The following is a 21,973-nucleotide window of genomic DNA, read 5'->3' as shown; positions in this document are numbered from 1 at the left end:
ACACCTTGTACTGCTACAAGGCTCTGCACTCAATGATTCTATAGTGGTGTGCCACTTTTGACTAGTAAAAGAAGACTGGAGGGTAGCATGTAGAAAGCTGAAGAACAAAGCTTGACCACATGTAAATTAGGGAGAAAGCACTGAGAACAGACCACATATTTACCAATATTCATATTGATACAGTGATGTACACAAACAGGCGGTAGTAGCTGATAAGCAAGAATGTAGATCAGAGAAGCAAGGCTCTCTTGTGTCTCTTTGGAAGGCAACATGACTTTCTATATGAAAAAAAAAAGAGCACATGTCAGGACATGGGGAGGTGGTGATATGGATAAATTTTTATTTGATGGGCCTAGATAAGTATGGGCTAATCAAAACTACTAACACAGAACAAAAAGGACATGTGCAGGTTCTGAATTTAAAGGCAATTTTCTATAATGGCCATAGTCAAGGCACAAAACCAGGAAGATAGTTTTAACAAGGCAGGTGGGAGACAGGCTTACACTTTTAGAACAGCCTGTATATTTCCAACTAATACTGAAAAGGGTGCAAGAGTCTCCCAATGACAGTTTGTGCTGGAGATGATGTGGAGAAAGGGGAACACTCCTCCACTGCTGGTGGGAGTTCCAACTTGTATAGCCACTTTGAACATCAGTATTGCGATTCCTTAGGAAAATGGGAATCAATCTACCACAAGATCCAGCAATTCCACTCTTAAGCATATACCCAAAAGAAGCACATTCATACAACAAGGATATCTGTCCAACTATGTTCATAGCAGCATTATTGGTAATAGCCACAACCTAGAAGCAACCTAGATGCCCCTCAACTGAAGAATGGATAGAGAAAATGTGGTAATTCACACAATGGAGTACTACTCAGCATGGGGGGAGGGTGAAACAATGGAATCTTGAAATTCACAGGCAAATGGATGGAACTAGAAGAATCCATTCTGAGCGAGGTAACCTAGTCACAAAAGGACAAACAGGGTATGTATTCACTCATATATGGATTTTAGACATATAGCAAGGATTACCAGCCCACAATCGAAACAGCCAGACCAGCTAGGAAACAAGAAGGACTCTAAGAGAGACAGACATGGTCCCCTGGAGAGGGAAAAGGGACAAGATCTCCTGAGCAAATTGGGAGTGGAGAGGGAGGTAGGAGAATGAGAAGGAGAGAAGAGGAAGGGTGAGGAAGACATGAGGGAGCAGGAAATTTGAGTTGGGGGAAGAATAGAGGAGAGCAAGATAAGAGATACCATAATAGAGGGAGCCATTATAGGTTTAAAGAGAAATCAGGCACTAGGGAAATGTCTGTAGATCTACAAGATGACACCAACTAACAATCTAATCAACAGTGGATAAGCTATCTTAAATGCCCTCCCATGATAATGAGATTGACGACTAACTTATACGCCATCCCATAGCCTTCATCCAGAAACTGGTGCAAGTAGAAGCACACACCCACAGCTAAACCTTGAACTGAACTGGAATCCAGTTGCAGAGAAGTAAGACTGATGAGAAAAGTGGTCAAGACCAGGCTGGTGAAACCCACAGAAACAGCTGACCTGAACAACGGTAAGCTCTTGGTCCCCAGACTGATAGCAGGGAGACCAGCATGGAACTGATCCAGACCCCATGAAAGTGGATGTCAGTGAGGAGACCTCAGAAATTTATGGGGCCTTTGTAGTACATCAGTACTTATCCCTAGCATAGGAATAGACTTTGGGAGCCCATTCCACATAGAGGGATACTCCCTGAGCCTAGGCACCAGGGGTGGGCCTATGCCTTATCCCAAAGGATATGACCCCTATGGAAGGCCTCACCCTCCCTGGGGAACAAAAAGGGTATGGGATAGGTATGGTATTATGGGGGGGGGGGAGGCAGGGTAGGAGGGGAGCAGAGGGAACTGGGATTGAGATGTAAAATAAACTTGTTTATAAGTTAAATAAAAAATGGAGAGAGAAAAAAATAAATAAAAAGAAAAGGGTGCAAGAGTCTCTTCAGAGCATCCTTGACAAAAAGAAGAATAGGTGAAACGGTTCCTCACATAGCTCAGGACCTAGTATATCACCACAGGCATTAACTTCTAATGGACTGTAGTTTGAAGCAGACACAGAACATGGATGATAATAGAGAGCAATATGAGGTGACATGGTAGTTTGAATGTAATTGCATCCCTTAACCTTATAAGGATGTTGCACTATTAGGGTGTGTGGCTTTGGTGCAGTGGGAGGAAGTGTGTAACTGTGAGACTTGGCTTTGAGGTTTTCTATGCTCAGGATACTTCCCATGTTTCAGTCAACTTCCTGTTGCCTTCTGATCAAGATGTAGCCAGCATCATATCTGCAGGCTCCCCACCCTGATGATAAAGAATTCAACCTCTGAAACTGTAAGCAAGCCACCCCAATTAAATGTTTCATTATACGAGTTGCAATGTTCATGGTGTCTCTTCAGAGCAATAGAAAAATTAACTAAGACAGATGGGCTGAGTAGGTGAACAAGGCCTTCTGCTTCCCTCAGCTGAGCACATGTGCTAGATGCCAGTACTGATACAGCCATGAGACAGCAAGGAGGCAGGAGGCTGATACCCCTGGAAAAGTCATCAGCCATAAGAGTCATGGTGCTTTCCACACTTGAGATGCTGCAGGAGAGGATAGGAACTGGGAAGTGTCATCAAAGCAGGTGTCCTTGAATCCAGAGAATGATAGCCATGTCATCCATGTCATCAGAGCAGCATTAATGGAATAATTTAGGGCACAGATGGAGCACGTGCCATAGCCAATTCCCCACAAAAGTGTCCTTTATCCTAGAGCTGTAGTGCAGAGGAAAGCAGATGACCAAATAGTGTAGGACATGACTGGCAGCAGCAGCAGCTCAGAAAATATGAGCCACACAAGGAAAAGGAGGTGATCCATGTATCCCTGGAAATAGATGGTGTTTTCCTCAGAAATTAAACTAACCAGAACCTTGTTCAGCACAGAGGAGATGCAGACAATGTCATGGTAGCCAAATCTCACAGAAAAAAAAACTACATTGGGCTATAAAGCTGCATTCTGCAGTTAGATTTCCCCATGAGTGTCATGGTGTATTATAATCATCTTCAATATTCTTCCTGTAATAGGCTCTTGGGAAATTCCTGTTCCATGAATCAAACAAGGTATCCAGTTCCATCTTACCTCTATCGTTCAAATATTTATTGAAGCCTATAGTGAAAACTTACAAATCATCATTCACATATGCTCTCACCTTGCATCTTCAGAAATTTCAGGTTTCTAGTTATGTTTTAGATGGCCAGTTTTGTCCTTTAGTGATGTCTTGTATTTTTTCCCATTCGGACCATGTTGAGTAGCCTAAAGAGCAGCCTTGGTACTGGGCAGCTACCACCTCCTCCAATAAGACTTAAAGTCTCTTGAGTCCTCATGAAAATGAGATGCTTGTAGCTGACATGGAAAGTCCACCTGATATAGCACTGTGGTCCTTCCTGCAGGGGGCTCCATAAGTCCAGATACTGCCACACGCTGCCTCTGTGATATTATTGTAGGTGCCAATTCTTTGCACTGCTACTTTGCACTGTCATCTTTAAATTTATTTATTTATTTATTTTACATACCAACCACCGTTAGCCCTCCCTCCTCACCTCCTGTTCCCTCTCCCACCTCCCTTTTATCTTCCTCCCCAGTCAACTCCTCCATCTCCATTCTGAAGGGGTAAGGTAGTCAACATGGTAGTCAACAAATCATGGCATACCAATTTGAAGCAGGACCATGCTCCTCTCCTCTCCCCTGCAACAAGGCATCTCACCATAGTAAGTAGGCTCCAAAGTGTCAGCTCATGCATCAGGGACAGGTCCTGGTCCCACTGCTAGGGGCCCCTGATGTGGAATGTTTTTCTGTATGCTGTGGATATGTGTTGCTCTTATTGGTTGATAAATAAAGCTGCTTTGGCCTATGGCAAGGCAGGATAGAGCAGGTAGGAAATCCAAGAAGAGATACCGAAGAAGGGTAGAGTCAGAGAGATGAGAGCAGCCAACCAAGAAGCAACATGCCAGAAGACTGATAATGTCACAGCCACATGGCAACATCTAGATTAATAGAAATTGGTTAATTTAAGTTGTAAGAGCTAGCTAGTAATAAGCCCGAGCCACTGGCCAAGCATTTATATTAAGCCTCTGAGTGGTTATTTCAGAACTGGCAGGTGGGAGAGAAACCTCCAATTACAGGTCCCACAAAAGACCAAACTATACAATTGTCTCCCAGATGTGGAGGGTCTAGGTTGGTCCCATGCTTGCTCCCTAGCTGTCGGTCCAGAGCCCGTGAGCTCCCATTATCTCAGGTCAGCTGTCTCTGTGGGTTTTCCTATCATGATCTTAACACCCCCCTACACATACTCATGTAATCCCTCCTCCCTTTCTTCAACTGGACTCCTGGAGCTCAGCCCAGTGTTTGGCTGTGGATCTCTACATCTGCTAACCTCAATCACTGGATGAAGGTTCTACGATGACAGTTAGGATAGTCACCAATCTGATTTCTGTAAATGTTCTTTATTGTCCACTTCTTTGTCACTTCTCAAAGCAAAGACCAATATGATTCAATATCTGGCACAACCATTACTTATCCATTAAATATTCTCAATTCCTGATAGCATACTTCAAACTTGAAAAAGTTCACATTTTGTTGGACAATAGGGCTGTAGTGTGAGCTTCACTACTTACATCATCATTCTTCAATATATGTCCATTTTAAGCTTTTGTGTCTGAAATGATTTCTACAGTATCTGGAAGTAGTTGAAAGAGGAGAAATGGTGATTATAATATATTGTATAAAATTACTTTATAGTTAGAAATTTTAATAACAATTGCTTTATATAGGATCTCATTTATGAAGTATCAGGTATCATATAAACCTTTGAGTTTTTTATTTTTAAATTTTCTATATTATAATTTGAATGCATTAACCCTTCCCTTTCCTCCATCAAAACTCTCCTATATAACATTACCTAGTCTACTCCAAAAATACATCACCTCTTTTTTATTACTAATTGTTTTTGTATACATATAAATATATAGATATAGGTATATTCCTAAATATAAACTATTAACTCTGTATAATGATAATCAAAAAATGAATAACTATTTTAAATTCTTAAAAACATAGCAAACAATATTGAAGTGCTGAGGGAACATTAATTTGTTTTTATTAATTTGTTATTAAACATTTTATATTTCAATTTACATACAAACCCCAATTCCCCCATTCTCCCCTTCTCCCTCTCCCTTTGCCTCCCTTCACAATCCCATCCATTCCTCAGAGGGGGTAAGGCCTTCCTTGGGGAGTCCAAAATCTACCATACCAAGTTGAGTCGGGACTAAGCCCCTCCCCACTGTAACAAGACTGAGCAAGGTATCCCACCATAGGGAATGGGCTTTAAAAAGCCAGTTCATGCCCCTAGGTTAAGTTCTGGAGTCACTGCTAGGGGTGCCCCCAACAGATCAAGTCACATAACTGTCACCCACATCCAGAGAGTCTAGTTTGGTTCCATTCAGGTTCCCCAGCTGTCAATGCAAAGTCCATGAACTCCCACTAGTTTGTGTCAGTTGTCTCTGTGGTTTTCCCCATTGCTGTCTTGACATACCCCCCCATTCATATGATCGGAACAATAATTCTTAACATTACATTGAAAGGGTTGCATGTAGGAAGAGGAAGGGGGCATAGAAAGTAAAACATACTTCGAATAAAGTTGCCCTTTGTCCAATTTGGAGGAAGTACTCTCAGCAGAATACAGAAGAGTCGATTTGTATCATAGTGAGACCTTCCACTCAGGGCATGAGAATACCAGTGACACTCTGGGACATGGATGCAGAGTGTTGGTTGATGAAGGTATTGAGAGAGGATTGCTTCTGCCCACAAGATGCAACTTCCCTGACAAGCCTCCTCTATGGAAATCCCAGGGAGTTTGAGTCATGAAGCCAAGAGTCCACTTTAATTGATCCTAAGAGCTTTCTCCTTGAATATCTATCCCAGGAGGCACTAGGACAAACAAACAATTGTCCCTAGTCTCAGTAAATCACAGGTATTTCTGAAGGCCAGTGACCTCTACACAAAGGAAGACAGAATTTCCGAGGGATACTAAATACTTGGTGCTCAAAGGAAAGGAGACTGCTCAACAGTGTGCACCTGTGTGGGAGCCATCTGTCACCTGAATTCACTGTGACATGGGAAGGTGAGTGAAAGCTAATCCTCCACTATGTGATTCTACTGACTAACAATGGAACTCCAAAGCAAAAACCTCATCATAAAAGTGACGTGTGTCCCAGTGTTTGGATATCAGCACAGGGGGACATCAATTCATGTTCTCAATGAGGCCTGATTTTGAGAATAGAGGGCTGGGTCAGAAACCAGATTATGATAGAAAGATTTGTTTTCATGCTCCATTGTATAAACAGCAGATTGTCTAACTTCTAATCACAATAAGAGAGTTTATTATGTCTGTTTTTCTCTTTGCATCAAAAACCTGACAACCTCATTCATCACCTTCAATACTGGCACTAATTATGAAGTTATATCAACAAATTTAAATGAATCTAATATCTGTATTGATGACTAGACAGCACTTGAATATTGTCTTGTTTGACTATGACATCCACAGGACATTGTGAGAAATTGTCTCAGAGAGATTTTTATACACTATTGTCCAGAGTCCACTGCTGAGGTACAGAAAAGACCTTCACCCTCCATTGTGTCAAAAGCACCAGGCCAGCCCTGTAGGTGTTAGCCTTCCCTGTCTGCTATGGGACAGACAGAACTAGCAAGACTGGAAGTCACCTAAAGAAACAATTTTTTTCTTCTGTGACCTTACATATTAGGAAATTACAAAGGAGAGGACTGTGATCACAGGGCTGTAAGTGTAGATGCTTCCTCTACCAATTTTTCTGGACATATCATAGGACCTGTAGACACTCCAGTTCATGACAGTGGTGAGGATCCTCAGCTCTTTGCTCCTAGATGAGGCTCAGTTTCAGAAGGTTTTCAAGGCAGCCTTGTGCTATCAATCAAAACTAAAACCACAAAAGAGCAGGCTGGAATTATGAAAAGAGGGATGGGTGGGCACCAATCATCTCTATGCTTCACAGTGTGCTTGGGTGAACTCTTGGGAAACATACTGTATTATTTTTCCCTATGTACAGCAGTATCATATCTGAGTAAGATAATATTGTCTGCTAAGCCAATGGGAATGACAGGCACAAAATATTGCTAAACACAGTGTGTATGAAAAGAACAATTACTAATTTATGGTTTTCCAGAAGTGCTATTATCCTCTCTGTCATGTGTGCAAAATATCCCTCAGAAATATATGTGATTTGTTTGTTGGATGCACCAATATATGTTATGCCCCGGGTGGTCACTGAAGGCAGAATGGCAGTCTTTGGTCACCAAAATGAGTTCCCACTGACCTATTCTCTGTAGTTTAACTTCTATGGTAATATAAATACTGAGGCCTTTCCATGATACTCTGCAGGGGATGCCTGCTTTGTTCCTGATGAGATGCAGCAACTGGTATAACTTGGTTAGGTTAGTATCACAAGATGAAGTTAGTACTTTTCCTATGTAGATATCACATAATCTTTGAGAAGCTGAGACTGTTAAAGTCCTGTATCTAATCCAGCCTTTGCCCATCCCAGATTCATAGTCATGATGATTTTTTTTTGGGGGGGGGTTCGAGACAGGGTTTCTCTGTGTAGTGTTGGAGCCTATCCTGGCACTCGCTCTGGAGACCAGGCTGGTCTCTAACTCACAGAGATCCGCCTATCTCTATCTCCCAAGTGCTGGATCATCTTCCAATCTCCTTCCCACTGTAGTTCTTCAAGAACAAAGGCCCCCTCCAGTGTGCTAGCCTGTCTCAGTGTGGACTTGGAGTCCTACCTTCGGGCACCTCTCTGATGTCACTAGTTGTTCCAGTTCTCGGTGCTTCAAAGTTCACAAAAAGAGCCCTGGTGGTGCCTCTGTCTCTCAAACACGTGTTCATTCTTCATCACACACTACAGGATCTTACAGATTGTCACTGCACTGCCTGTGCCCAGGCCCTGTACAAACCCTTAATCACTTTACTTGATAGATCATGTTTATCAGGCTTCAGACATTCGTTGTAATTGTTCTGTTCTCCATTCTAAGTGTTCACCGTGAACTTGAGTAGAACATGTTATTTATTAATGTGGTTCACATAGATTTAACCAAAACATTCAGCACACATGCTATGGAATCACAGATGTTTTGTGTGCTCAGTTCAGACCTGTCTGGTGCTGTGCACACACTCACATTCCATCTCTCACTACTGGAAAATGAACACAAGTGTAGATGTTGCTATGAGATTTCTAGAGTGGCGAAGACATTGTGTTACACTGTTCAGAAGACATGTCTTCAAGTGGCCTCTCAGTATTAATCCTACTCTATAGAGATTGAGCTCTACACTTTCTCACTGGTGTCTCCTGTCTCCACCTTAAAGCATGCGCTCCCATACTCTGAATCTGAATATACACTCCATTTGCTCTAACACACTTTTAAAATATTCAAGCTAGATGTCAAGGATATGGTTAAACAAAATTTAACAACTAAAAGTAATTTTTCTTTAAACTTTTCAAAGTACACTAAAGGAAATGGTTTGAATCTTTTTTAACTATTCAATGTGTTTTACAGAACACTTCCTTCCACATAGCCCAGTTCCATAAAGATGCAGGACATTTTCATGATCCTGGATGTCCTCTACATCCTCTTATCCAGGTCACAATAATTAAGAGGTAACACAGCTATGCATTTTCTGCTATCGATCAGGTTGTGAGTTCATTTCCCTCCACATGAACCCACATAACTTCTTTGTGAACAGTTATTGGGCTCATCTTAAACTTTGGACTCCATCCATTCTGTTTTCTGTTTATATCTGGCTTTTATGTAATTTATGTTTATGAATTAGTATTATGAAAACCACTAGCCTCCATGAATAGTGTCAATCAGTGCTGTTATTTGGAATAAGTCACTACACATGTTGATGGATATGGGTTGATATATTCATGTTTATGTTTACATTTCTGTGACTTTGTCAACTCTGACTTCTCAACCTTTGAGCTCCTCCCTTCTTCTTATTTGTAAATACATAAGACATGATCCTGGAGTATAGTCACTCCACAATGCAGAGCCCTAGAACCTATGTTTCTCTCTAAATGTGCTTGGTTACCATTGTTCTAGCTTCCTTAACACTTCCTCATCTTTGTCATTTATCATGCCTATTAATCATTATTCTACTAAGTTTTGCATTTCCACATATAAGAAGTAAATACAGTATCTATCTTCTGTGCCTCACTTTTCTTCACATATTATTCTTCATTCCCACCCATTTTCCTGTACATAAAAGGGGATCCTGCTTTCTATTGTTGAATAATGTTCATTCCATTATGCTATGTACTACCTTCACACCAGATGGATACCTAGGATTATCCTTTTTGTTTGCTAACATGACCACTTCTCCACAAAGGAGTGTTGGTATCTCTCTGATATGCTGATTTCATTTTCTTGAGAAAAATTTTCTGTTGTTTTTTTAAAGTGTCTCACTATTTAGCTTTAGCCAATCTGGAACTCATTTATGTATACCAGTCTAGCCTTGACCTGCCCCTTTCTCCCAACAGCTAGGGTTAAAGGTTTATTGCCAAAACTACCAACATTTTGAAATGATGTGGTTTTTAAATAACATTTTTATTAATTCTTTAAGAATTTCATGAAACATGCTCAGATCAGGGTCACTATCCCACACCAATTTGTCTCATATATATCTTCACCCCCCTACTCACTCAACTTATTTTTACCTCTCTTACTCTTTTAAAACTCACTGTATTCAATTTTATTGGCTGCCTACTCTTAAGTGTGGGGACTACTTTGGAGTGTCTCCTATATAAAAAGATAATATCATTAAATAAAATTGAGTCTATCTTCTCCAGCAGTTACCAAACGCCAATATCTCCTCTGCATAAAGTGGGACTATGTGCCCACCTCTTCCTTATGTTGGGATTTTGTCTGGCTTGCACAGATTTTGTATGATGTAAAATCATTGTGAGTTCATATGTGTATCTGCCTCACTCTTTGTAGAAAATATTCTCTTTTTGAAGTTATCATCTCTGGCTATTATAATTTTCAGATAGAGTCCTTTGTGTTAATCGCCATGTACTGCAGGAAGATGTTTCTCTGATGAGGTTCCAAAGATGCACTGATCTAGAGGTACAGTGATAAATTATTAGGAGTTGTGTTAATGCTATGTCTATTTAGTAGAAAAACAGTAGAAGGTTTTCTTCTATTGCCTATGATCTATATATCTACAGGTTCTTGGCCTTGATAAGAGTACCTTGGCCAGGTACCTGTTCTGTATAGTGAAATAGGCCTTATATTCAATCAAAAAGTGGTTGGTTGCATCATAACATTTGTGCCACTATTGCATCAGTGGTCATATCCTGTCAAGCAGGTTGTTATTGTAGCTCATACTGTTCTGAGTTTAGTAAGACTAATGACTTTTTCTTCTCTTTTAATATTTTAAATTATTTCTATGTTCAAAATATTAAACCTCTATCAGATGTATACTTGGTAAAGATTTTTAACATTCTGTAGGCTGCTTTTCACTCAAATGATGGTGTTCTTTGCTATTCAGAAGCTTTATTGTTTGATGTCAACCATTTGTCAATTATTGATGTAATCCCTGTGCTACCATGGTCCTGCTCAGAAAGTTCTTTCCTGTGATAATGAGTACAATGATATTCCATATCTCTGTCATTTTGATGTTAAGTCTTATGCTAGGCTAGGTGCTTGATCTACTTGAAGTTTAGTTTTGAAAAGGGTGAGGGATAAGGATCTTGTTTCATTTTTCTATATGTAACTGTCCAGTTTGACCAGCACCATTTGTTGAAGTGATATCTTTTCTCTAGTGTGTATTTTTCATTTCTTTGTAATAAACCATTTGTCTGTAGATGTGTAAGTCCTCAAATAATCCTATCATTTACATTAATCTGTTATTTCTTCTCATATGTGCCATTTAGAAATCAGTAAGTTATTGTCCATGTAATTAGATATTTTCTTTTTTATATATTTTTATTTGAATTAGAAACAAGATGTTTTATATGTCAATCCCAGTTCCCACTCCTTCCCCTCCTCCCCTACTACACCCCCCCCCCCCAACTAAAACCCTACCTATCACATATCCTTTCTGCTCTCCAGGGAAAGTGAGGCCTTCCATAGGGGGTCATCAGAGTCTATCACATCCTTTGGGATAGGGCCTAGACCCACCCCCGTGTGTCTTGGCTCAGGGAGTATCCCTCTATGTGGAATGGGCTCCCAAAGTCCACACCTATGCTATGGATAAGTACTGAACTACTGCAGGAGGTCCTGTAGATTTCCGAGGTCTCCACACTGAAACCCACATTCCTGGAGTCTGGATCAGTCCCATGCTGGTATCCCAGTAATTAGATTTTGTTTTATTGATGTGCTAAAGGTAATGGGAGGATTCTATTAGACACCAAATGTTTTTTAGCAGTTTCAATTATTTTAAATCTTTCACTCTAGCTCAGTCTAGGGTCAGTCTTAATACCAAATTATGCATTGGCATTCTGTCATAAAATAAATTTGAGAGTGGGGAAGAAACATGGTCAGACATAACACTGTCAGTATGGTTGCAGAAGGTGAGTTCAATATTTCAGTATCTTTGGTTTGAAATGGAGACAGTCATAATTTTTAAAATTCAACATTTCCTACTTAGATGGGGGGAAAATAGGTTGAAAGCAATATTATAAAAAGATATGGGAGATAAAATGTGACTTTTAACATGAAGTGTTAGAAGACTGGTATAGGGCAAAGTGGGGACATGGTGAGCATGAGAGCCACTGGATTCAGTAAGTAGAACACATTTCGCTGACTAATACACTGTGAACGTTCTCAGTCTTGAAGGATGATGTTCTTTTATCTTGGGCACTGGATATAAATCTGCAAACAAGGAATATTTCCAGAGTAGTGGCACTACAAATAATTGCCACAAACACGTTCTTAGATAGGAAAACAGTGTGCTCACATATGAACTCATAAGGATCCTATGGAAAAGGACAATGGGTGATGTCAGATGTTTCTTCTATGTCAAGCGAGCATGTGATTTGCGGAAGGACTGGGGATATAAATAGTGAATTTGGATTAGGGGAAAGGGGTCTAGTTATCACAAGGTGCACAGTCTGTAGTCCTTGGGTGACAAAGGAGGAAATTGGAAATGTTGGAAATGAAAAGAATCCAGAAATTATGAAACAGTTGAAGACAGTGAGAACATAAAATATAATGTTTGGAAAGCTGTAGTTCCAGGTTTTGAGGGTCAGTTGAATGAGAGCTAAGAGAATGCAGAACAACACTCTTGGCTCGTGGAACAGGGGATCGACTAAGGATCTATCAAGGGCATAGACTAAAGGTAAGACAATAAGTCAGGGAGATGAAGCTGTGCTCAACAATATAAGTATCTTGAAACACTGGGGAGGTGACGATAAGCTTTCTTTCCATGCAGGGCCACTGGAAGCACCCAGGAGCATCTATAGTTCATGCAATGACTTTAGTTGTGGGTATGTTGATGTTGATATCACTGTGATTTTTTGAGACAGAATACTGCAGAATCACTTTAGGGTTTATAGGTTTGGAGATTGAAAAATGATCTCTGGGGTGACATATTTGAAGAGAGTCAGGGCAGTTGCAGACATAGGAAAACTCACGGATCACAGCAAGTAAAATTCAGAAAATACATTCCTACTTGGCCATGGGGAATGAAAATAATCAGGTTGAGATGGGGAAAAGAGACCCAACTCCAAATATCAGAGAAAAAAATGATTGAGAAGATAGTATCCCAGGTGAGAGGAAGGTACAAGAGTGTGTGTCCATGCAAAATGTGTCATCAATTGAAAATACCTGTAGAGGGAGGCATACAGCTGTGTTTCCAGCACTATCAGGAGAACACAGTGCTTTCAGCTGATAGAGGCAGGTCCTGAGTAAGGGATGCTCCACTCAACCCACATGCTCAAGATGAGGGAGGAGCAGATATATCTCTTGGTCCAGTCTACATGGAGAACATTTCTAGGTGGGAAATAAAAAGTAAATAAAATACATGTTGTTTCACCTGGTGTGGTACATACAATAAGGGACAAGGGGCTTCCATGAAGGAAATACATTCACTCTTTCCCTTTCTAGCAGCTGGGAATTTTGAGATGTGTAAGTTTGGAAACCAGATTTGGAAGTGGTAAACTGATATTTTCTCAGAAGCCAACAGACACAGTTGTGAAGCAAATACACTCCATTATGATATTAAATCCCAACCAGACAATGGTGACAGAGTTTGTGCTGGAAGGGTTCTCAGAGCACCCTAGTCTAAGACTTCTCCTAATAGGCTGTTTCCTGACCCTCTACACAATGGCTCTAATAGGCAACATTGTGATCATTGCTTTGGTCACCTCCAGCAATGGGCTGCACAGTCCCATGTATTTTTTCCTGTGCAACCTGGCCACCATGGATATTGTCTGCACCTCCTCTGTGCTGCCCAAGGCGCTGCTGGGCCTGGTGTCTAAGGAAAACACCATCGCCTTCAAGGGGTGCATGGCACAGCTCTTCTTCCTTGTGTGGTCTGCATCCTCCGAGCTGCTTCTGCTCACAGTCATGGCCTACGACCGCTATGTGGCCATCTGCCATCCTCTGCACTACAGCTCTAGGATGAGCCCACACCTGTGTGGGGCCCTGGCTTTGGGTGTGTGGTCCATCTGTGCTCTGAATGCATCTATCAACACTGGTCTGATGACACGGCTGTCATTCTGTGGCCCCAAGGTCATCACCCACTTCTTCTGTGAGATACCCCCACTCCTCCTGCTCTCCTGCAGCCCCACATATGTGAACAGTATTATGACTCTTATGGCAGATGCCTTCTATGGAGGCATCAACTTCTTCTTCACCCTACTCTCCTATGGCTACATTATCGCCAGCATCCTGCGCATGCGTTCTGCTGAGGGCAAGAAGAAGGCCTTTTCTACCTGCTCATCCCACCTCATCGTGGTCTGTGTGTACTACTCATCTGTGTTCTGTGCCTATATCAGCCCTGCTTCCAGCTACAGCCCAGAAAGAAGCAAAGTGACTTCGGTGCTGTACTCAGTCCTAAGCCCAACCCTGAACCCCCTCATCTACACCCTGAGGAACAAGGATGTCAAGCTCGCCCTGGGGAGACTCTTGTCCTCTTTCTCTCATTAGGTGAGAGGTGCAGGCTGATCCTACACATGCTTTCTTGAGAATAGCCTCATGGAATAGGGATGTACCTGTCGTTGTTTTAGAAAACTATTCTCTGATGCAAGCACTGCACACTTCCACTTACTGTAACCTCAAAAACAACAAGATTCTCAGGTACATTACAAACAAAACACTCAAGCTTTATTTCCTGATAAATACAAACCATTTCAAAAGTAAAGTTTATCTAAATGTGGATGGCCACATTTCACTTCCTAGAAGGTTTTTCAGTGGTTGACAATGGTGATAGAGAAAAAACAAAGCCTTTTCATCCAGTGCCACCCCATAAAAAACACAGAACTTTGTTTCAGAGCTATGGCTAATGGATCTAAATGTCATAAGGAATCTTGAGTTGCCAGCATGCATAGTGTCTTGGGAAGACACAAGTTGAGTGGCTCAGGTTCTCAATTTCACAGCTTCCTATTGAGCTGTGGAAGTCGAGGCTAGCAGAGCTAGTGGTGCCGGCATAGAGAGGAACAGGGGTGAAGTTTTAAGTATCACAAATGAACTGACATGTGTGATTCCAGCTTACCCAAGACAATGACGACACTCAAACTCATGAGAAAGATTAATATTTCCAGCACAGAGTTTTGGAGAAAGTAGATGAATATCTGCATAGGAAAGTAGAACTCTTCCTTCACATTATGAATAAAAATCAAAACTGTATTATTAACAAAATTCAAGGGCTAGAACTTTTCCCCCTACAACATATTTTAATCATGTTCTTTCTCCTTCCACAACTCCTCCTTCATCCTACCTACCTACCTACTTAACTACCCATCCAATCATCTATCTATCTATCTATCTATCTATCTATCTATCTATCTATCTGTGTGTGTGCAAAAAAAAAGCAAAACAAATCCAAGACCATATGACAAAAAATACCAAAACAAAACAAAAGGCATGAATTAAAAATGGAGTCTGCTTTGTGTTGACCAAACAGTCCTGGCTAAAATCCTTCAAACACTCTGAGGAGGCTGAGGAAAGAATGGGGACAGGATGTAGGGAGCCGTCCCTGCATTCTCCATTACAATGATGGTGCCTGCAGGCACTGAATGTAAATTATTTTGCAGGCGCTGGGTAATTATCCATTTCCTTGATCTCTGCCTATCCCGTGGCTCATATGGCCTGAGGAGCTGAAGCCATTCATAGGGTGACACGTCCCAGGTGGAGCTGCCAGCCTTTATTAGGGGACGGGATTCTTGGCTCGGGGTCTCCGCTCTGGTAAGCTTATGCTCTCCTCTCTCAAGATGCATTAAAGCTTTCCTGCAGAAGGATCCGAGTGTCCTGTGTGATTCTTGCCGGCGAGAATATAGCGCGGGACAACAGGAAGCGCATCTGCAGCCACCGCTGAGACAATGGTAGGAAGACAACTCAGTGGAGAAAGGGTGGCATCTGCAGCCACTGCTGCAGAAATGATGCTGGGTCCTTTTCTGACTAAACACAGTCTTCATCAACTTCCTTATTCCTCTTAGGCGCTGGGCCACACCAGGGTTTGTGATGCAAATCAGGTGTGTGGTGTGAATCAGCTCTTCATCCTTGTGACAAAATCCCTTTTCAAAACATTCATTCAGTCTCATGGTTTCAGAAGATTCAGTCAATGGGCACTGGGCGCTCTGCATTGGTCTGTTGTGAGACAGGGCTTTGTGGCACTGGGGGATTTGGGGGAGGGGAAGTGTCTTTCCTCTGTGGTGGCCCAGAACACATATTAGAGGAACACCTGTGCTCAACTGGCTTTCTCCTTTAATCTGGGCTTTCTAGTCCCCAGTCCCTAGATTTACCCACACAGAGTGGAAATGGTCTCAGATTCATGGCCAGAAGTGTCCCTCAGTGATTTCCTAGGTTATTTTTAATTCAGTTATTGTGACAATAGAGTAACATCTGTGCATCCTGGCCTTGGTCTGTTTGATCTGTTGGTTTCTCTGTCACATGTTTTGTACAACTCCTCCTGTTATTAGTCTCGAGAATGCTATGTAAGCAACAGAACAACTGACAGTCAGCCAAGCATAAGTGTAAAAAGGGTCACAGACACATATACATGCACATATCTCTTAAATACATTATTTGCATATTCTTATCATGATGGTGTGATGGCTAAAGAACCTGTGTTTCTTGCTAGGTATCCATCTTGTTATCTAATAGAGATTTGTCTCTGAGTCAAGTTTCTGAAAGATAAATTCTTACCCTGATTCCTTGACCCCAGCCATAAATTTGCAGCTGTAACCATCTGCTTGTTATATGACTGACTACTAAATTTAGGCTTCTGTAACCTGATAATGCAGCTAATCAAGGACAATTTTTTAAAGTTGCATCAACCACTTAATGTTGGCCGCACTGAACAACTCTTTGGCTTGTAACATCCTCGTGCATACACACACACACACACACACACACACACACACACACACACACACACATATATATATATATATATATATATATATATATATATATAGTCATATATACATATATGACTTCCTCTGGTTTTCACCTTTAGAAGCCCTTCATTCACCTGCCTGCAGGCTGCACATTTATTTGGGGGCAGGGATAGAGACTGTGACCCAACTATCAGTTTTAATAAACTTGGCTAATAATAATCTAAGTTGAGTCTGTGAATCTTTTCTCTGTGGTCTACTACTCCATAGTATTTGGAGGCCTCAGCATTTAGAGATCCTGGGTGATGGCAGACTCAGGACTGGGGTATGGGATATACTCTGAGACGGACTTAGAGGAATTCCACCCTGGCTGCCACAAATTAAAGAGTCAGTTAGTCATTGTCAAGCCCTAGGTGGGGGCAAGCACATTTTTGGTATTATGGACTCAGGGAAAAACCCAGACTGTGACCCCCACAAATTTGCAAATTGAGAACAAAATGAAAGTAGACATTTCTGACAAATGTGCACTTGACACAGGACAAATGGGTGAGTTGTTCTGGAAGTCTGGACATTTGGGAAAGATAAGAGAAATGAGACATGACTGTAGATCAAGTCTGCAGCATAGAAAGTCTGCAGCATAGAACAGAGACATCCTCCTATCCTCTTGATTTTGGCATAGGAGTGAATGTGGCCACTGCATGCCTGTGTTTGTCTGCTCTCCTCTGACTGCATGGATGGTCTGTCTTTTTAAGTTGTATGCTTTGTCTGGGAGATTGATGTTTTCTGATGTGCTTGTATGGTTTTTGTTTATTTTCATTTTGCATAAATTTGAACGGATTGAAAACAGTCAAGTTGCCTTTGAATTTCATGCTGCAACAGGTCCTGGAATTCTAGGAGGCAGACTACAGTGTTACATGTGACCTAGGAAGTGCTCAGTGAACTAGAATGACCAGATGTAGAGTCAATCAACATTCAAACTGCCAAGAGAGTCTGCCAAGTGGTCACAGAGAACACTGGGCACCCTGACCAATTCACTAAGATCAATCATAGGCTCTCCCTCCTCCTGGAGCCCATCCTTCACTGAAATTTTGAGCCTTTAAAGGCTCCTCTGATTTAGTTACCAAATCAACCAGACAGAGTAAATACTCAAATAAAATGTCTGGAGTCTCTGTTCTGGTACCTATGGAGAAGGGGGTTACTCCCCTACCTTACAACCCATGCATCAAGGAACCCTTGGTGTTAGCCCCAGTACTAAGGCCACCTGACATTGCTCAACCTTTCCATTTGTTGGTGGATGAACAGAACAGGGTGGCTAAAGGTGTGTTGGCTCAAACTTTGGGACCCAGGAAAAAACTTTGTCTGGACATCAGGATAGCCAGCTTATGTCCTGGCCATTGCTACCACAGCACTGTTATGAAAGAGAACTGATAAAAAATAACCTTGGGACAGGAATTGGTTTTCCTCACGCCACATACCACTGAGATAATCATTTGGGGAGCTTTTGAGCACTGAATGTTAAAGACATGCCTCACCTATTGTCAGGCCATCCTTATAGATGCATCCAGGATCAGATCCTCACCCTCTGCAGTGTTAAACCCACCATACCTCTTGCCTGACAATGAAGAACAGCCAGTCACAGCACTGTGTCCAGGTGGTTAACCACCTGCAATATGGATTACTGGATCTTTCAAACTATCCCCCGGGAAGGCAAGTGTGACCCTACTCATAAATGAAAGTAGTTATGTACAGGAAAGGGTCAGTTATGCAGGAGCAGCTGTGGTGACACTTACTGAGGTAATTTGGGCTCCCTGAATGATTAGTCTCCTCGGTGTGTGGAGTGATGAAACCAATTCCTGTCCCAAGGTTATTTTATGTGTTCTCTTTCAATCTCAGCCTCAAGGGACACAGGCCAAAATGCAGAACTGATAGGCTTGACCCAGGCACTAAGATTGGGACATAACCATTCAGTCAACATCTATGTTGATAGCCAGTATGCCTTAGTCACTGCACGTGTCCTTGTTTCTTTGTAGCAGGAACAGGGCCAGTTGGCCTCCATGGGAAAGGAGATCAAAACAAAGAGATCTCTACCCTAGTAAACAATAATTTCACTGCCAAATAAGCAGTTGTTATCCAGAACAACAAAAGGGGAACTCAGATGAAGGCCGATGTCATAGACTTGTGGATCTTATGGCCAAAAGAGCAGCCACAGAGCCAGTGGGGCCTCTGCAAGCATTAGGCCCCCCTTCAATTCTCACCTTCCTGCCTGAGCCAGACCTGCTAGAGCATCCTACATTCATGGGTGAGGAAGAAATTGGCAGACAGCAGGACACAAAGACAGGGGTCTGATGGGTTCTTTAAGGAGACACCCCATCTTCCAACAGTCCTGGGCCATCTCTTCTATCTCAAATCCATCAAAATATACCCCTGGGATTAACCAAATTAAAATAGTTAATCACAAACGGGTACTTTCTATATCACAAGAGGAAAATGTTGAACAAATTACCCACTGCTGCCTGTACCCAGATGAACCCAAGAGGAGGAAAACCAACACCTATGGGTGGTCATCAAATAGAACTCAGTCCCAGGGAACACTGGGAATTGGACCTCACTGAAGTTACTCTTGACAAGTCTGGCTACCAATATTTGATAGTTTTTGTAGATACTTTTTCAAAATGGGTAGGAGCTTTTCTTACAGAACTGTTTACAGAACTGTTGGTGTCTAGATTTGTTATCACTAAAGGAAGGGGGTCTTTTCAGGTACCCCTGTGGAAAATGTTATTATTATGCTAACAAGTCAGGAATTTTGTGAGAAGCATTAAACATGTTTCAAAAAAAAAGTAGATGTAGGAACAAAGTAGCATGCTGAGACCTCTAATTGGCACCAGTCCCCTTTTTGCCTAGTCCCATTGCTTACCACTCTTTTAACTGCATAGCTGGACTCTTTCTTTTTCTACTCTTTGCATTATGACCAGCCCTTACAATTTAAATTGATTCTTAACATACATTAAAAAACAGTATCAGTTCTATTAAAATACAAGCTCTACAGGCTCAATATCAAACCTGTGCCTCAGCATGAATCAATAATTTGAGTCACATAATCTAGAGCCAATTGGAATGTGATATAGCAGGTCTTCCTAGCCCTATTTTCTTTGGACTGTCAGCCCCCAAATAATGACAGAGACATTATTGATTATGAAAGCTTGGCCTTAGCTTAGGCTTGCTCCCAATTAGCTATTATAACTTAAATAAACCCATTTCTATTAATCGACATTCCGACACATAGCTCTTTATTTCTTCATTCTGTATGTCTGACTCCCTTCACATCTGTCTGGTGAAATCATATACCTCTCGTCTTCCCAGGGTTCCTCTCTCTCCTGTTGTGAAATAATATTTTTGTACACTGTGAAGATTTGTCAATCAGGTTGGTTTAATAATAGACTGAGTGGCCAATAGCTAGGCAGGATTTTCAGAGCAGAGAGGACACTGGGAAGAAGATAGGTGGAGATAAAGAGAGTCATCAGCCAGAGACAGAGGAAGCAGGGAAGCAGCATGAGCTGAGTACAGAGCAAAGATAATAAAACCAAGAGAGAGAAAGTAAATTAATAGAAATGGGTTAATTTAACTTATAAATGATAGTTAGAAACAAGCCTAAGCTGTCAGCTGAGCCTTCATAATTCATAAGAAGACTCCAAGTCATTATTTGTGAGATGGCGGCCCACAGAAAAATCCATTTACACTCTCCCCACAAGTCCCACCTAACCTCTTCCTGACTACCTATTGGCCATTCAGCTCTTTATTAAACCAATCAGGAGCCTTAGGCAGGTGAGGCAAAACATAGCCACATCTTCACGGAGTGTAAACAAATATTCCACAACAATGTGATGGTTAAAGAGACTTCATTTTGTGCTAGGCATCAGTCTTGATAACCAAATAGCCATTTGTCTCTGGGAGATAAGTTCCCAGCAACCCTGACTCCTTGGGCCCCACCCAGAAATGTACAGCCATGACCATATGTTTCTTATCATGTGACTAACTGCTAAGTTTTGGCTTCTATAGCCCACTTATGCAAATATTCAGAGACAGTTCTAAGATCATGTGGACTGCTTAATCTTAGCAGAGCAGAGCAGCTCTTTGGCTACTGTATCTCACTTGTGCAGATATTCAATGGTTTCTTGTGGGTTTTGCCTTTAAAAGCTCTTCCTTCACCCACCTCTGCATTGTATGTCTCTGATATGTGTTGGAAACTGTGACACTGGTAGCAGTTTTTTTTAATAAAAAAATTGTATTTATTTGGAAGCATTCACAATGTCAACAAAACAACTGCAGTTTTTTGGGGGGTTTTTGTTGTTGTTTTTTTTTTTTTTTTTGCAGTTACAGAGTGGGTATTCAGTTAACAGAACAATTATCTTCGTATAAGTTGCAACAGAGACAACTGAAGATGGAAAAAAACCCAAAACAAAACAAAACAAAAAAACAGAAAAAAAGCGAAAACTACCATCCCCATATATAACTAATTTGTGCTGTGCACCAATAAGAACCTGCTTTAAATTTCCATGCCAATTTACAACCCCAGACTGTACCAGGCAAGGTTAGTGGCTATTGAAAATATCACCAGGAGAGGGCTATCTAAAGACACATTAGGTAGTGTGTTAACTATACAAAAAAAAGACACTGTACAGTTTAAAAACAAATCTTACACAGCCTTACATTTCAGTTTTTTTTCTTTAAAAGGAATGAGTTGTGTACTGGGGGGTTAAATGCTTTATAGACAAAAAACTGCGCTAGAACCAACTTATTCATCATCTTCATCTTCTTCATCGTTGTCTTCCTTTTCTTCCTCCTCTTCCTCAACCTCATCCTCATCATCATCTTCCTCTTTCTTCTTTTTCTTGCTCTTTTCTGCCTTAACCACTGCCGAGCCTGCACGGCTTGGGACTGAGAATCTGTGGAGGGTGTCGGGATTAACAACACAGAGATCTGGCTTGGTGGTCAAAAGGTTCTTTATTTTTTTTCCTGAGCTGGTTTTATACCCTAGCACCAGAAGAGGGAGAGGAAGCTCAGGAAGAGGCGGTCAGTCTCAAGCCTGGGTTCAGGGCACGGTCATGGTGTCTTCGGAGGGAAACAACATTCTGCTCCAGTAAACGTGTTTTGCAACAGCGTTGGGGGGTTGTTGGGGTTTCTGTCAGGGCCTCTTTTTCCCCACAATTCCCCCTTTTTTTGTTTTATATGAGGGGTCCCTGTCTTAGGTCACATAGGCTTTCCTGCCCCTTACCCG

The 21,973-nt window shown here is 41.5% G+C and overlaps 1 protein-coding gene across 1 annotated transcript; it reads left to right on the top strand.

Moving 5' to 3' along the window:
* Positions 1-13,336: 13,336 nt before the first annotated feature.
* Positions 13,337-14,290, top strand: LOC100762382 (olfactory receptor 13A1). The gene has a single exon (XM_027409211.1). The coding sequence runs from the start codon at positions 13,355-13,357 to the stop codon at positions 14,288-14,290; it is 936 nt and encodes a 311-aa protein (XP_027265012.1). The 5' UTR covers positions 13,337-13,354.
* The last annotated feature ends 7,683 nt before the right edge of the window (positions 14,291-21,973 follow it).

Source organism: Cricetulus griseus, chromosome 3 (genome assembly GCF_003668045.3).
Source record: "Cricetulus griseus strain 17A/GY chromosome 3, alternate assembly CriGri-PICRH-1.0, whole genome shotgun sequence".
Lineage (NCBI taxonomy): Eukaryota > Metazoa > Chordata > Mammalia > Rodentia > Cricetidae > Cricetulus > Cricetulus griseus.
This window is presented reverse-complemented; position numbering and strand designations above follow the sequence as displayed.